General features: G+C 36.6%; 1 protein-coding gene across 1 annotated transcript in view; it reads left to right on the top strand.

Moving 5' to 3' along the window:
- The window catches only part of GNAZ (G protein subunit alpha z), a 94126-nt gene extending 77881 nt beyond the window's left edge, over positions 1 to 16245 (top strand). The window contains exon 3 of the mRNA XM_080392771.1: positions 1767 to 16245. Coding sequence (XP_080248897.1) covers positions 1767 to 2111 — 345 coding nt within the window. The 3' untranslated portion in view covers positions 2112 to 16245. The remainder of the gene's footprint in view (positions 1 to 1766) is intronic.
- The last annotated feature ends 4 nt before the right edge of the window (positions 16246 to 16249 follow it).

Raw genomic sequence — 16249 nt, 5'->3', positions numbered from 1 at the left:
TTAAAGGTGCTCAAAAATTGCAAAAATTATTTCAGGGTGTCTGAAGAGGATAAGAGGAAAATTATGAAAAAGCCTAACTCATGCTTTGGGATCTGATATTAAACTGGCCCATGGAGGTCAAAATAGCAAACAGCATTATCGCCAAGTTGAAAAATTAGTTGATCTTAATTTTCAAGAAAAGAATAACTAGCACCCAGCTAAAAGACTCTTTTAGCTAAAAAAATATTCAAGAAATTAAACAGACATCACTGCAAGAATTCCAATTTTCAGCCTACATTACCTTTGTCTCAGAGTCTATGAAATCTTCAGAATTTCCTGTTTTTCAAAAATGTACCTTGTTTTGTGAATATTTGTTTCTACACTTTTTTCCTAATACATTTGCTGTACAGAAAAAACTGATTCCAAATTTTCCATCTTATAAGCTTTTCCCACTTTCAGTAGTACATGAATACAGCTGAAAAAGGACAGAATAAAAGTCTGTTTCTTCAAGAATTATCATTTTATTAATAAAAATTACTGGTGGATATTGGAAAAGACTGGAATGAAACCTTGATGCTGAATTTAAAATGCTATGCTTTTCAACATTCTTTAAATATGAATAGGACAACTTAGTTAAAAGAGGTGTTTTCCTTTCAATAGAAAATACGAGTGCATACATTAAAAAAATTTCATGACGTACAAATATCTGACTAAATTTAGATAATGGCAATCTGATGTGCCAACGAAACCTAACAGAAATAAAGATCTAAGTAGTAACATGCTGGGAAACACTGACATTAGCAAAAATGCCTGATAAAGATATTTGCTGTATCATCTTTTGACAATACTTGAGTGATATTTATTTTAATAATCTAGAATATTTTCTATTCAAGACATTGCATCTCTTTACACCTATGATAGGTGTAAACCCAGCAATAAATTCAGCCTTCCAAGAGCACTTGGTACCATGGACAGCTCCAGCTGCACCATAAGTAAGTGTGTTGCAGCAGCAACACATGAGGAAAATTCAGGACAGCCACCGATTTCTACTTTCAGTCTATAGTAGCACTGGATTTTTATTTTCAAATATGTAATTGTGGCGGTCATCCTAAATCGTTCATAATTTATTCATACTCAGGCCAGCAGACAGAAAGAATTTAAACATGACTGGCTAAACTCAGCTTTCACTATATATATATATATATATCTTTCACCTATAAATATGCAAGTTGTGCCATCATAGTAGCATGTGGTTCTTGTGTATCCAAGCTTGCCATTATACAGTGGGGAGAAGTGAGGAAAGGAAAAAATTCTGAGCATGTGTGGTGTGCTAAGCTACACATCTGATGATGCAATGTTACAATTGTGCTGCAGCAGTTCCATAGTTTTAAAAAATCCTTTAAGAGTAGAATGTTTCTGTAGTGTGAAATCCTTAGAAATTACACATCTCTTTTATTTAAAGAATTTGTTTATAGTGCTAATGTAAGTTTGATTTCCCAAGTTACACCTACTCTTTCTAAATCTTCAGTTTTAGACTTCCCTCCATAGTTGTAAAATATTTAAAAAAATAAAGAAAGAGGTAGTCTATGGTGAAATGTATCAAAATAAGTGAATTAAGCCCTCTGAAATTTCATGGTCAGGTAAGATGGACAGTCACTGAATAGAAGTTTTTTCTCTAAAAGCAGATTTTACTCATTGATAGATGTAATAATATGTTTTGTGTGCTTTTCACGCAAAAAAGTAGTGCTGAAACACTATTGTTGACACTGTTGTTTCCTCTCCTACAGAGTCGAATGGCAGAAAGTTTGCGTCTCTTTGATTCCATCTGCAACAACAATTGGTTTATCAACACTTCCCTCATCCTTTTTTTGAATAAGAAAGATCTGCTGGCAGAAAAAATCCGACGCATCCCCTTAACAGTCTGCTTTCCTGAATACAAAGGCCAAAACACTTATGAGGAAGCAGCAGTCTACATCCAACGTCAGTTTGAGGACTTGAATCGCAACAAGGAGACCAAGGAGATCTACTCACACTTCACCTGCGCCACTGATACCAGTAACATACAATTTGTCTTTGATGCAGTGACAGATGTCATCATTCAGAACAATCTCAAATACATTGGTCTCTGCTAAGAATCCTTGGGCTTAATCTGTTTTCCTTAAGTGATAAACAAGGGGCTAACCACTTCCACTTCTAGTGGAAAATAATGGGGCAATGTGTAGTAGCCCAAGGAGAGAAAAGGGGAAATCTGATGTATGTACACAGTTCCTCTTATGCCCCCTTAACCTGCTACATCATTTTTCACAAATATATGTTCTGGAGAGTGAAAGCCTACCCTCCAAAAAAAACCCACACAACCCCACCTCCCCCCACCCCAGTGAAAAAAAAACAACCTTAAAACTCAAAACTCCCAAACAAAAACAAAAAAGGAAATTGAGGCCTAACTCTGTGGAGATGTTTTCGCCACAGTCACTGCACTTTTATTCCATTTGTTTCATTCCATTTCCTACAGTGGGAGTGTTACCATGTTCTATGTAAGAAATAATTCTTCATCCAGTTGTCCTAAAATTTTACTGACGTGATGATATAAAGCTGGTGAGTGACAGATGAACTTGTTTGCAGGGTGTGGAGCAGAATGGTTGTGTTGGGGAGAAGAGCTAGTTCAAACTAGAAGCTACAGAACAGGAGAATTCAAAGCAAACTACTAATCAAATCTGTAGAGAATGGGCATGCACCCACAATATTGATACACAGAGCCAAACAGTATATACACATACATCATGTATGCACATGCACATGACTCACAGCGTATACTATGTACACACTTCTGCTTTACTTTACTGTTTATCATGGACATCTTGCCTGTTAAAGGAATTATTGGTGCGCAGCTGTTCTGTGATATCCAAACTGACTAGCAGCTCTTTCTGCTCTTTAAGGCTTCAAATATGCAGCAAAACTACATGAAATGAATCTATGAATAGGCCAAATTAAGGTCAGTGTTTCTTCTACTGGTAAGGAGTTTTATACATCAAAACAGTCTTCTTTTACATCTTTTTTTGCCAAATCTTGTGGTGTTTCACAAAAAACAAACTATATTTAAGAAGTAGGTTAGTGTTCCTTTTTTAACACAGAAAAAAAAGTCACAAGGCAATTTTTTAAATTATTGTTGTAGTGTCTGGATTGCTGAATGTGAAAGTTGCCAACAGACAGTTCTGTTCCACTGCTCCAATTACATTCTGGGAATTGTAATATTGTAACAGATTTCCCAAGAAGCAGGAGCCATGGAGATTGTGTAGTATATAGCCTCCAAAGTCTTTTTTTTGTTGGTTTTTAAATTATTTTAAAAATGTGATGTATTATTAGAAGGTTACAGACGAGCGATATGAACAATAACTACATGTCTTGATATTTCAATTTAATAATTTAAATTATTTAAAGTTTAGTGAAGTTAAGGAAACTGAAGAGATGCATTCCTCAGCTCCAGGTTTCATCTCATAAAGAAACACTACTGGATGGAGTAACATTCCGGCAAAAGTTTGAATGCATAAGAAGCTCTGTGGGACTATACTGGAAAATCTCAAATGGATCATATAGACCTAAGTCTTTGGTCAGTTGATTCTTTCCCCTGCCATAGAAAAGACTTCTTAAAGACTTCAGTGTAAAGTTGGTGTGTAAATATATGTTTGATAATTGTAAAGCACATACGTACACAGAGACACAGACACACATGCACACTGGAAAAGAACATTCTACTTTTGTTCCCCCTATGTACTATGATTAGTGCAAGAGATCTCAGCCAAGGGCTCTAAGAAATTTAAAACAAAATGGTTAATAACATCAACATTTAAATTGTCCACTTAAAAAAATAAATAATTCAAATGATACTGGATGTGCCTATAGTGTGTTCATTAATTAGTGTTATGACAGTTACTTAATTGGATATTTGTGAAGCTCTCTTTCCTTTATGACAGACTGCTGAGTTTTGTTTATTTGCTCCAGATCTTCTTCCTCAGTTTATACACCAACATTCAGCAATTTCAGCAATTACATTTGAGCGACTTGGTAAGATTTAAGGGATGTGTTCCCATTTAATGTCCCTACAAATTCTGAATGCATGTTATTGATACTGTTTTGGGGGAGATGGTTAGTAACATTTTTAGGAAAGAAGCTATAGAGCAAGGTCTATAGGAAATATCAGGAAAGAAACTCCCACGGTATCGGCAAGATATATAAGAAGCCCACCTACATATTATCTTACACAAGCAGGTACTTCACACAGATGTCTATGCTTAGAAATACATATCTAGGTATAAGCACATATATAATTTTTTTAATAGTGCCTGAAGCTGGTCTCCTAACCTGTTTAAAGTTTGAAAAAAACTTGAAAAATATCTTCACATTTTTGTACTACTGAGCTCTCAGCAAGTCTCCAAAATTAATACAGAATTCTGTCTGGCTCATGCTTGTGAAAAATTAGGCTTTAAGAAAAATCTATTTTTTTTTAAAGTCACCATATAAGGTAATCTATCAGCATAAGTCTTGTTGATGGTCTTTCATTGAAGTTTTCTTGAAAATTCCATCCATTCAGACTATAACAAGGTTCTTCCAGAACATTCTCTAACTGAAATCTTTCTAAGTCTGGATGTATGTTAAGAAAATGTGTAACTCTTGTACAGACAGCATAAACTCAGAAAAATCACTTGTTAGGGGATGCTAGATAAATAATATCCCTGGACTTTAAACAGAATTTGACTTAGAACCCATCACTCCATTAATAATTATTGAGACCAGCTGAAAATATTTGGTAGTGCTTAGAAAGTTTCATTCCTTTGTTTGCTTCTCAGCCTTTCTACAAAATGCATCAAAAAGTCCTCACCTTTCTTACCTTATGTTTAAGAATTATTCTTCTGACCTGTTTGAGGATATCTAAATTCAGGCTAAGGTTTTTCTAAGTGGCTTGGAGACTTAAGCTAATGATGAGCTGGGACTGCCAAGAGAACTACAATACTTGAGGGCAGTGGTTCAAGCAATAATAGTTGTCAGCCTTGCCAGAGAATGCACCCATAACCAAAAATATTCTCTGAGGCTCAAGTCATGGATTAAGCCTTTCAAAACTCTTCAGTCCGAACATAATTGATACTGGGGAAAATTCTGTCTCATTTTGAATGAGGTATTTTATCCCTGTACTGAAGACGCAGGGCCCTTTTAAACATTCCCTGTCAACTGTTACACCTGAAGAATAGAGGCAAAAGAGCCAATGAGGCTGTCCCTTGAAGGTACAAAAGGTTTGTCATGGCAAAGTATTTAGGTCTTACTTGTAGTGAGATGATACTGTCTGCTTCTGATATTTGCAGTCAGTTTGCTTGATGTGGTGAGTTTACTAAAAGCTTTATGTGATAATTTTTAATACAGGATTCTCTATGCTTTGCTTACTGTTAGAAATGCTATCATTCACTTCAGAAATTGCACAGTATTTCTAGTCTAAATTGCTTTCTATGGTGTAATATCCTGTAATTATGTAGTGAAACTGTGAAAAAGGTACAAAATGAGTCAGGGCTTTGTTTTCCTATTAATGGACTATTGGATGTTATGCCTCCTTCACCTCTAGCTTTCATGGTACTGTGGCCATTTCAGACTGGTGAAAGTAGTGGCAAGAAAACACTGGCATTCATTACAGCATAGCTTCAAGGTAAGAAAGCTGAATAGGAAAAATAAACCCAAAAGTGTAGTCAGTTATGAGGAGGGTAAGAGACGTTTTATATTAAAAAATAAAACTTGATTCAATTAAGAAGGTCCTTCCAACATAAGTATTACAGGCAACCTACAACACAAGTGGAGAACCTAGGATATTTTAACAAAGGTCTAAAGGTATTTCTAAGGAAAAGGAGTCAGTTAATTTTCTCATTGAATGAAAGCTGTCTTGGGAAGGAGAAAGGACACTGAAGCACCATTGTATGTTCCTACTTGACTTAAGGAAAGCATAGGCATGGGGAGGAATGCAGCAGTAAATAATTAAGTATAAATAATCAATTCACATAATCATGTTCTCTGAATAGCAATTCCTTGCTGCCAACTGTCTAATAATTCCTATGATGTTTTTGATCTTAGTATTCTGAGTTACTCGTGGTTACTCTGTTTTCTCTCTGAAGAATTCAAGATGTTAAATTCTGGTTTACACAGAAGTAATTTTTTTTTGATTGTATAAGAATTGAGGCACTGGAAAGTTAAAACTAAAAATTCTAAGCCAAAGACAGGTGCTGAAATGAAATCTCTTGACTCTTAATTGTCCACCTGAATAAATCATGCAATTAAATTTGCATCTATTTTCTCAGTTTTATTGGTGATGCAATGTACTGCCACCTGAAAGAATTGCATTAATACAGCTGGGATTTCACTTCACCTGGGCAACAATGACATTCACAGAAGAGATATTCCATCTGCTGCAATAAGAATGCCATCTGTCCTTTTACCATTTGCACTCCATACAGCAAAACAAGTTTCAAAGGGAAAAAGGTATCCTTAAAGAGTCCTTAGACGCCGATCTGATTGGTTATGATTTCCCAAGGGTGGAATAGTGGAGACACAGAGGGTCAGTAAAGTAGCAGAAGAAACATTATCTCTTGGAATCTTCCCAAATAGAGGTTCTGGCATGCTTAAAAATCCATTGCCCTATCCAATCCACCTCAGTCTTTGTCTAAAAGGATTAAGTACCCATAAAAGCCAGGACAGATAATGGGTAAGCATTATTAAACTTCTCCAGTATTAGCCATATCCTAGTGAAATATTTTCTTCCTAGAACTATTTTTGCAGTTGTTATTGCCCAGTCATTTACCATTGCTTAACAGCCTTCCACTAACATTGTTAAGTATTGTGTCAACTAACTGTTTTCACAAAGAGTGAAAGTTTTGCTATTAATTTTTCCAATGTTCTTAATTTTCTTCTGCTGCTGGTTCTTCTCCCTCTTCTACCCTCTATTCAATACATAGATATATCTTATTTTTGTCTTTCTTCTACCCATTAATTCTTGCCACTGAAGTTGTTGTTTCTTCTGGAAATTATATTTGTCAGTGTTCTCCTAGTCTTTGTGGATTTTCCCCTCTTTTGGTTTTTAATGGTCCCACTGTTCCTGGAGGATACTGATATACATCCTTAAGTTTAGGAATCAAAAATACTCTGCAAGTGGATTTGCTTAAAATAACCACATTTTCCTAAATTACTCCTGTTTGGAGAAAGACCAGGTGGCCTGGCATAGAACTAATGGGAGTCACTGACCACTTCCCAGTTAACGAAAACAACCATGCTTCATGTCAAATGCATGGTTCCTTTCTGTGTGGTGTGGAACATATGCTTTATTGGCCCTGGGCTAAATTACCTCAGCTCCAGAACACATTAGAAATCTAGCTGTGGAATGGTATATTAGTTGCTGACTTCCTCCAGCTGTACATACCATCTCATTATCTGAATGGGAGGCGTAGAAGTAAATGCAGAGAGGAAGACAGACAGTTTCTTGGTTAGCTGAAGAAGGCTTAATTACCAGGCAGAGACTATTTCTGTATCTGTAATATGTCAGATTAATTATGTCAGGCCTTGTGACTCTTACTACCTATTAGAAAATATTTGCTGTTCTCCCTAAATTCTCCAAATTCTCATAGCAATGAAAACAGTTTTAGCACCTTCCTGTTTTTCTTCTAAGTAGTTATCTGTATGTGAGTCCATTCTACAGTAACACAATTCTTTTCATGGAGTTACCTTCCAGCCCTTAAACAGACATGTATAGTTTTATATATATATATGTTATATTTTAATTTAAATGAAAAGGATATATGGCTCAGAAAAACACCTTTTTCCAAGCGTAATTACTCAGAGATGCTTTCACACACAATATGCTAGCTCAGCTTCTACACCACTGATCTTATAGACTGTACATAGCTGACAGGCTGAGGATTGAAGGTTTTTTCTATCGTTTCCTCCTCCCAGCCCCCCAAACCTGTCAAAGGACACTGTATGAAAATCTGGTCTGTAGAAAGCTATGCAAGACTAGTCTACTCGAGGACTTCTATCCTGAGCAAGTCTTGGAGGCTTTTAATAGCACAAACATTGACAAAGGAAATGGTCAAACTTTGGCATCATTACTTAGCTGAAGAAATTAAGCTTCGGAAGAGAATTTCACCTAGAGAGGTATGACTCAAGCAAGCTATAAAGAGACTGCTAGACACATCATGCTCTCTGAGAGATTTGAATACAGGACCAGAAGATAAAGATTAAATTCTGCTTGCTTCACAGATGTAAACAGTTCTACATTTTTAATTTCTTACAAATAGAAGAGAGAGTGGGGGGGGAAACAGTGAAGAAGTTGGCCTACATGCATACAGAGCATGATCACTGCAAATGTATTAGGATTACACTAAATGTTGAGAATAAATGAATGGAAAAAAATTATTCAAAACAGACAAATATCAGGATTCTAATAAAGTAACTCCTTATTTAAATTAAAAGGAATTTGCAGTGGAGACACTGATGCACAGAATTTACCAAGTAACTAATTCTATAGTTATTTAAATATTGTTTTCATACCATTAATTACCCTTTTCTGCTTTTCTTGGAGACTAAACTCCAGAACCATTCCCCAAAACAAGTCTTGATAATAATTCGATTTGGAAAACCTGATTCTGATCTGCCACCAGTATCTGAAGTGGAAGAGGTAAAATGAAGATACTGGTATCAGTCTTAGTTAAAGAGAAGCCTCACTGAAAAGCAACTACCACTCAGAGAATTGTAGCCTTTCTTGCAAATATAGGCAACTTTCACTAAGTTGGGATTGTAACATGATTTAGAAGGTGGCTGGCAGAGGCTCCTGCTTACTTCAGATGTGCCGTGAATCCTTTGCCTTCAATCAAAGGTTTTGAGGAGAGACACTGCTGCAGCTGGCTTTCAGCTTTTGCTGAGTTTCTGGCTTAGCAGGGGTTGGATAATCCTTCCACTCCAGGTGGCAACTTGATTTCTCTTTGTATAGTATCATCTCACATTTCCTGATTATCACCAAATTGGTTTTACAGTTGTGATAGTTCCCATCAGTGGCTCCTGACCTAAGATGATCTATTCGGATGCCTGCAGTGACAAGGATGGAACAATGGGAGCAGACCAGAGCAGCAATATGGTGTACTATTACATACCCTCTGGTTTGGGCAAAGTATTTTGATTTATGTGGAATTCTTAATAAGCAGTATTTTATGTTTTGGCACCACCAAGAGCTAGCATTGCTTACTGCCACAGTAAGTCCCTAAATAGAACTGACTGTTCTAGTAAAACGCTTTGTATGTAACCCTTGGTTTTAGTCCCTGCTTGTTAGAAAGTGTCTAACTGCAAACTCTGGAGTTAAAAAAAAAAAAGCTCTCGCTTCCTCTCAAGGACATATGGGTAGGGGGTTTTTTTAATTGTTTTTTCCCCCCTAGAACTTTTATTCATCCTCCAGTGAATGTTTTCTGCTTATGTAGATAAACTTCCAACCTACTCTGAGGTTTGGGAGATAAAACCTAAAAGCAGGCAGGTGTATAGTTTACATCCGTAAGTCACACATTCATATCTAAAAGGGTACGTACAACAGCCACCAAACCCTGAGGCAACTTCCCTGTTTAAATTGAAACCTTTCCAGTCAACTTAAGTTGTGCATCATGTACATACCTGGAAACTCAATCAGCAAAAGGAGACAAATGTTAAGTTCATGCATTAGCCTGCCAGAGATCTAGCCACATCTGAAGGTTACAGCTAATAATAAAGTTCAGTACAGCAGGGGCTGAACAGCAAGGCTTATTACTGAATTATGCCATTCCAAAAGGGCTAAGAAGGTGACCTTAGCCAGTATGGATGAGTGGTTAATGATCAATAGTGATCTGCAAAATTTTGGCAACATTTATTTACTTCTGTTAAGTTTCTGTTCCTTCTCCCATAAGCTTCTGTTATGATCCACGTATTCACAGGATGGTATCTGTCTATACTGGTAAGAGACAGAATTGTTTACAGGCAGTCAAACAGGTCAAAATTTACTTAAGCCAAGTCCCTGTCTCATCTGATTTGAAAATCTGTAAAAGGGCTAGTGAAATTAAATTAACATGAAATCTGGTTTTCTATAGTGATGTTCCCGAAGTTGTTAAGCCCACCATATTAATATCTCTCATATGGATTCAGTTATTCAGGACTTAAAAAATAGTTGCATGCATTTAAAAATACTTCTTTATGTTTTTTAGAATTCGTGTATATTAACTCAGCAAGACTCTAACCACTCATTTAATTTTTTAAGCACCAGTAATGTAACAGAATTCCTCAGACAAGGTACTTTCCCATGAATTTAAATACTATGGCTTTTTAATTGATCATTTTTATCTACTGAAATTTTAATTTTAAAATTAAAATTTTCATCAACTGGAAATGTTCAAGACTAATGTTCAGCTTGGAAAACTATTGAAATTATAACCACAGAGTCTAGAAATAAAAGTAACAAATCAATATAAATTCCTTCCATGTATAAAAGATTTAGAACACTATAAATATATGTAATATAAAGAAAGCACATAAAAGGTACAATGACCTATTCTTCTGGCAAGTCAAAGACATTCTCAGCTTGGATTCCTCTGTTTAGGCTGAAGCATTTAAAAGCTAGATGCGTGACTGATGTAATCAACTCAGCTTCTGTTTATCCTACTGGAGATAAATCAACATCACTATAGTAGAATGCATCTCAGCCTAAACGATGCATGTAATCAGACTTTTTGCCACTTTAGATACTGATTTCTCTCCTGATATACTGGGAGGGTAGGACTATTAGCTCAATTTGACATCAGAAGTTAGGTGTAATTTATTACATTTTTACCTTCATATCTTACCAAGTCCATTTAACAATATTACTTAAGGGCAAACAATATTTGAATAAAATATGAGAAAAAGCAAACTTCTTCATTGTTCCTTGCATCACCCCCATGCTGGCTGGTTGTTTTGTTTTAAATTCTCTCCCTCCTGAAAGCAATGTCAAAGTGTACATTTAAGAAACTGAACCTATGAGCATAAGGTCAAAGATACATTAATACATAACCTGTGCATAGTCCACAGCTCAATGGATGGTGACCTTACTTACTCATTTGCCTCCTCCTACCCCAGTGCTTGCAAGGAGCAAGGAAGGCATAAAAAAAATTTTGCAAAATTTGTACCTCCTAATGCCAGAAGAACTTTCTATAAATCCTGTGTACTGTACAGTTAGTGGACCATGATGAACAGCTGATCATCATTTTGACAAGAGAAAAGGACAAAGTGAATTTTTGATGCAAGATTCTAAAATACAAATTCAAGTGTGCAGTCCACACAACCTGCATCTTAAGCAGGTAGCCTTTACTTGTATAAGACCTAAGAAAATTACAGATCTAGCAGGATCAGTTACCCCTGTACACAGACAGGACTATTCACAGATGTATTATGTTAACATAGGGCATTTCACTTGTTAACTATGTAAAGCATGTTCTATATTTTGGCTAAGTATTCTCACTATTATTATACAATCTGCAAATTTTTGGAAGTGCAGAAACAGCTCTAGAAAAAACACCAACAAAAAAGATGACAGTCATACATTTTAAAGTGTTCAGATAGAATCCAAAGAATAAATTTTCATAGAAACCCTAAATAAAGAAAATTAAGATGAGCAAAAATAGAAAAGATACTGGTTTTAGATATGATTTTCAAGGACAATGGAGTAAAATAAATTTGGAAGACATTACATGTGGAATCAGATGAAGTCACCTACCTGCTTTGCCTATTTGAATACTTAACTACTGAAAAAATCCCTACCTTCAGGCAATTTTGACATAATTTCAAAAATCTGGTGAATGTTCTTCCGACAGATATCTACTGGATCATCCAAGAGGTCAGTGATGGCAGAAATCACTCCATTTTGTATCAGCCCTTGCCTAAAAACAACATTGGAGGTCAGATTTAACTAAGCATAATAAAATATACATTATTTGCGAGATGCTTAATCTTAACTAGTCTCATTTACATTGCACCTGTCTTGCCAAGACTTAGAAATTATGTTCTTGTTTCTCACTGAAACATCTTTTTCACTTCCCATACCATTCAGTAAACTCTGGAATTACACCTACCTGCCAACATTATGCATAGCCATGACATAGAGGATTTGTGTTGTTTTTTGTCGGACAGTGCTGTCATGATGTAACAACAAAGTCTTCAGGTTATCCAAGAATCCTATGAGACACAACAGTTCATTTTAACATTTCATACCTTCAGCATATATAGCAACACTCATCTCACAATTTGAAGTGCAAATAATCAGATTTTTTATCTTGTACTGATTGTCCCATTGTCATATCTCAAGTACAGAAGAAACTTTGAAGTTTCAAAGCCTACTGCCAAAAATGCCATGCTACAAACAAGCTGCTGCCTTGTATCAAGTTAAATCCTAATCTTGCAAATATTTATGAAGTGTTGTAACTCTAGAAGTAACTTAAGTCAGTAGAGCTATTGATGTTTTTAGAAAAGCGTGTGTTTGCAGGATTGACATACACAATTTTAAAGAATTTCTTTAGGTGTAGCATGGGCTATGTAAAAACATGCAGCGTTGCTTTTCACATGTAGAAATAAATTTGGTAAACCATTCATGATTATGTGTATAGACATATATCATTGACCAAAAAAACCCAACAACCCCAAACAAACAACCATATTGCATTGCTTCAGCAGTTACTGTTAATCAAACAATAACTTCATAAATTTTGAACATGATTATTGGTATCTTTATGAGGAAAAAAATATGAAGGAAGAAAATGGAGAAGAAAGCAGTGGCAAACGAGAGGACTTCACTGTGACATAATGAGCTATGTAGATACACAACAGACTGCTAAAAATTGCAAAGGTAAGCTTGTGTGGGTTTTTTTCCAAAATCCAAATGTAGGACTCTTCCCAAATACTGGGATAAAAGCTTTTGAAAATAGTGGTGGCCAGACATAATCCTGATGAGTATGATAAATTTGGTTATATTGTCTTGTATCTTAAATCCTTATGAAGTTCCAGGGGTTTTATAGACTCATTCTACAATCACTAAGACACTTCTGAGGAGTTCTGCATAAAAAGCTCTGGTTTTGTCTCTCCAGTAAAGTGGATGTGCCATGCTATTCACTGCTGAAGGAATGAATGGCAAAAGATGAGCTCACAAATTTTTGCAAATGAACTTGTAAGCCCTATTTAAATATTGTTTTATTAATTATCACTTAAAAAGTTGATCAGTTTTCTTCCTGTTATTATTATGGGATCTGAGATATGAGTATGTTGAGCACATCAAGCATGAAAAATACAGGAAGTTACCACTATCCTGTCATACCTGGCAGAAAATGCCTAACAAAGAAAAAAATAAAGGGGGGCCTTTGCCATTTTTTCCTGCTTTAGGATAACTAAAAGTTTTTTCTTTTCTCCTTTCTAAATAAAATGTATTTAGTAGTTTTATGATATTAGAAATTCATAAATTCACTGCTTTTTTTTTTTCCTGAAAGTTCATGGATAACGGGATTAGAAAAGATTCCAGGCAAATTAAATTTAACTGAGTAGCAAGGGGGTGGAGGTGGTTTTTCTAACTTTTTTAAAATTTGCCTAAGTTAGGATTAGCTAAAATTCAGAATAAAATAAGTAAGATTCTACACTGCTTTTGTATTTACATGTTGATAAAGCCTATAGTGAGCCATTGATAAATCTTAAAGTAAGGATACTCTTAAAATAACTGTAATGTATATGGCATCATATTCTTTACCTTTTTAAGGTAAAATAAGTAGAGATTAAAATAGAAAAAAATTCATGGCCATATTGTGTCATCAAAGATATTGCAAGGAAAAAAAGTAGCAGAGAAATATTTCTACGCACACACACTGTGTCAAAACTTAGACTTACCTACTTCTATCACCTGGTAGACATTTTCTGGGTCATGGACCAGATCACAGAGCGTCATCAGTGCCTGCTGCTGAGTCAGCAGCTCAGGAGAACATAACTCTTCATTCAGCTTGGGAAGGGCCCTCCTTCCAAATGCAAGAGGAGCTTTTGTGGGATCTATATCGGGGGGGAAGTTGCCTGAGATATGAGCATGTGCCATCCCAAATTTTCCTGGGAAGGCTTTCCCCTATCCCTAAAAATATTCCAAAATGTCTGCACCTGGTGATTGGACAGACAGTGTACCAAAAAGGGAACTACTGACTTTAAACAGTCATCCGTGTCCCAGAAGTGCTATTTTAGCACACGATCATTGTTGGGAAGCTATGAAAGCACAGACTGGAATGGTTTATGGTTATCAAGAATAACATCTGTTTTTCTGCTGAGTTGTCTTATCTGGTTTAATCCTGTACTGAATGCTGTAAAAGAGAGAGGGGGTGGGGGTATTATTGCAAGGTGAGGGAGGGAATGTTTTTCAAAGGGTTAAAGCAAAGTTGTCCCAAACCAGAGAATGGCCTCAAAATAGTATTCAAGCAAAAGCAAACCAACAGAAAAAAAGCCATTCTTCAAAAAAGCATTCTTTTAAAAGGGGTCTAGTTTAAACCCTCCCTCAGAATTCCTTAAAGTTTGAGAGTCTGTGGTGGCTGACCTCCTCCTTCCCTCTGTAAGGAAACCGGCTCAGCTGACATAGTATACAACTTCCAATATTGAAAACTGCGCAACATCAAAAAATCCCACCCAAAACAGCTGCAAAGTTTCAACAGCTGCCCTTCTTTCTTCACGACAAAAGAAACAGACTAAATAACCAAAGGCGCCCGGTCCCACCAATATGTCGCCGCCTCAGCCCGGCCGCGGCTCCCGCTCCTCAGCCCTTGTCAGCTGCGGCGCCGCCTTTCGCGCCCGCGTGCTCTCGTTGCCGCAGCAACCGACTCTCTGCGTATGCCCCGATCCGTGAATAAGAACTACGCAGCCAAGCGCAGAGCCCGGCCTTCCGTCAGCAGCGTAAATGCCGCGTTTGACGGTGGCTGCTGCCACAGAGCAACGTCAATGGCGTAGTTGGTGAATTAGCCGCCGGGGCCGCTAGTGGCGCGCTGAGGCGGGCGCGCAGAGGGCGGGAAGAGTGTGAGGAACTGGGGTGACGCCGCCGTCCGGGTTGTAGCGTGGAGGCCGTTTTACCTCGCTTCTTTGCTGAAGCGTGGAAGGAGGCTCACTTTTCATACTGTTTTTAAAGTAATTTCAGTTGAACAAAATTGGAAAAAAAAATTAAAAAACATACTGAACAAAGTGGTGGTCGAGTTAATGGCAGAGCAGGCAAGCGCTGTGAGGTACCAGGGCTGAAGGGAGCTAGTAGCTTTGGACTAGGTTCTCTTTCCTAGTCTTCTCCAGAATATCATTATAAACAGCTAGAATGTGTAGCTGTTTCCATCTTTATGTAGTTTGACAGAACTGTATTCAACGCTGGGCCATCTTTTTTAGTATGACTCTGCTAAAAAGTAGTGTTGTTCAGAGGATGGTATACAGGGAGAATGTATGATTGCAATGTTGTAGGACAACTTAAGGGTACTCTGGATTGTCAGATGTGATCAAGCATCAGGGAAAAAAACAACCCTGAACAGCTTGTGCTATAAAAGGTTAGTTTTCAGTGCAAATAGAGAAGTCATTGAGATGTTTTTCATTATGTTTGAGTAACAATTATAATAATCAAAGTTCTTAAACTGGATTTTACAAAGCCAAAGTAATTCACATCAGCCAGATTAAAATACAGCACAGTCTGGTTTGTTGATCTTCAAAATCCATAAAAGAAAAATTACTACTTTTAAAAGTATTTTCTAGAAAGGATTGTCTTTTCTGCAACATTTTAGAGCCGATTATTTAAAGTAGAGGTCATTTTCCTGATTTAGATTAGACTTCCACTAACTATACATTTGTAAATTTTCATCCTTTTTCAATAGGGAGAATGTGAATTTTTCTGAATCTAGAAGGGCTAGAAGAAAATCAGAGACTTCTCTTGTCCTTCAGTGTTAACTGTTCTCATCCTTTTGGCGTGAATTATTCTATCTTCACCATAGCTTGGAATACTGATTTTGGTTAGTGGTCATGACATTAACTAATTTTTTGCAAAGCTTCTGAATGTCTTCCTCAAATCCTTTGTCTATCCACAGAATCTGCTGGTTCTGCTGTTCCTGCAATATTGATGTAAGGAAGGTTGTGATGCCATGGAGACACTATATTCCCAATCCTCCCTGGTGACTGAATCCCCTTCAGCTTTGTAAGAAAAAAAAAATCTGGATCTCAG

This window comes from Falco punctatus, assembly GCF_963210335.1.
Source record: "Falco punctatus genome assembly, chromosome: 1".
NCBI classification, from domain to species: Eukaryota; Metazoa; Chordata; class Aves; order Falconiformes; family Falconidae; genus Falco; species Falco punctatus.
The sequence above is the reverse complement of the archived record's forward strand: the minus strand, read 5'-3'. Positions and strand labels throughout refer to the sequence as shown.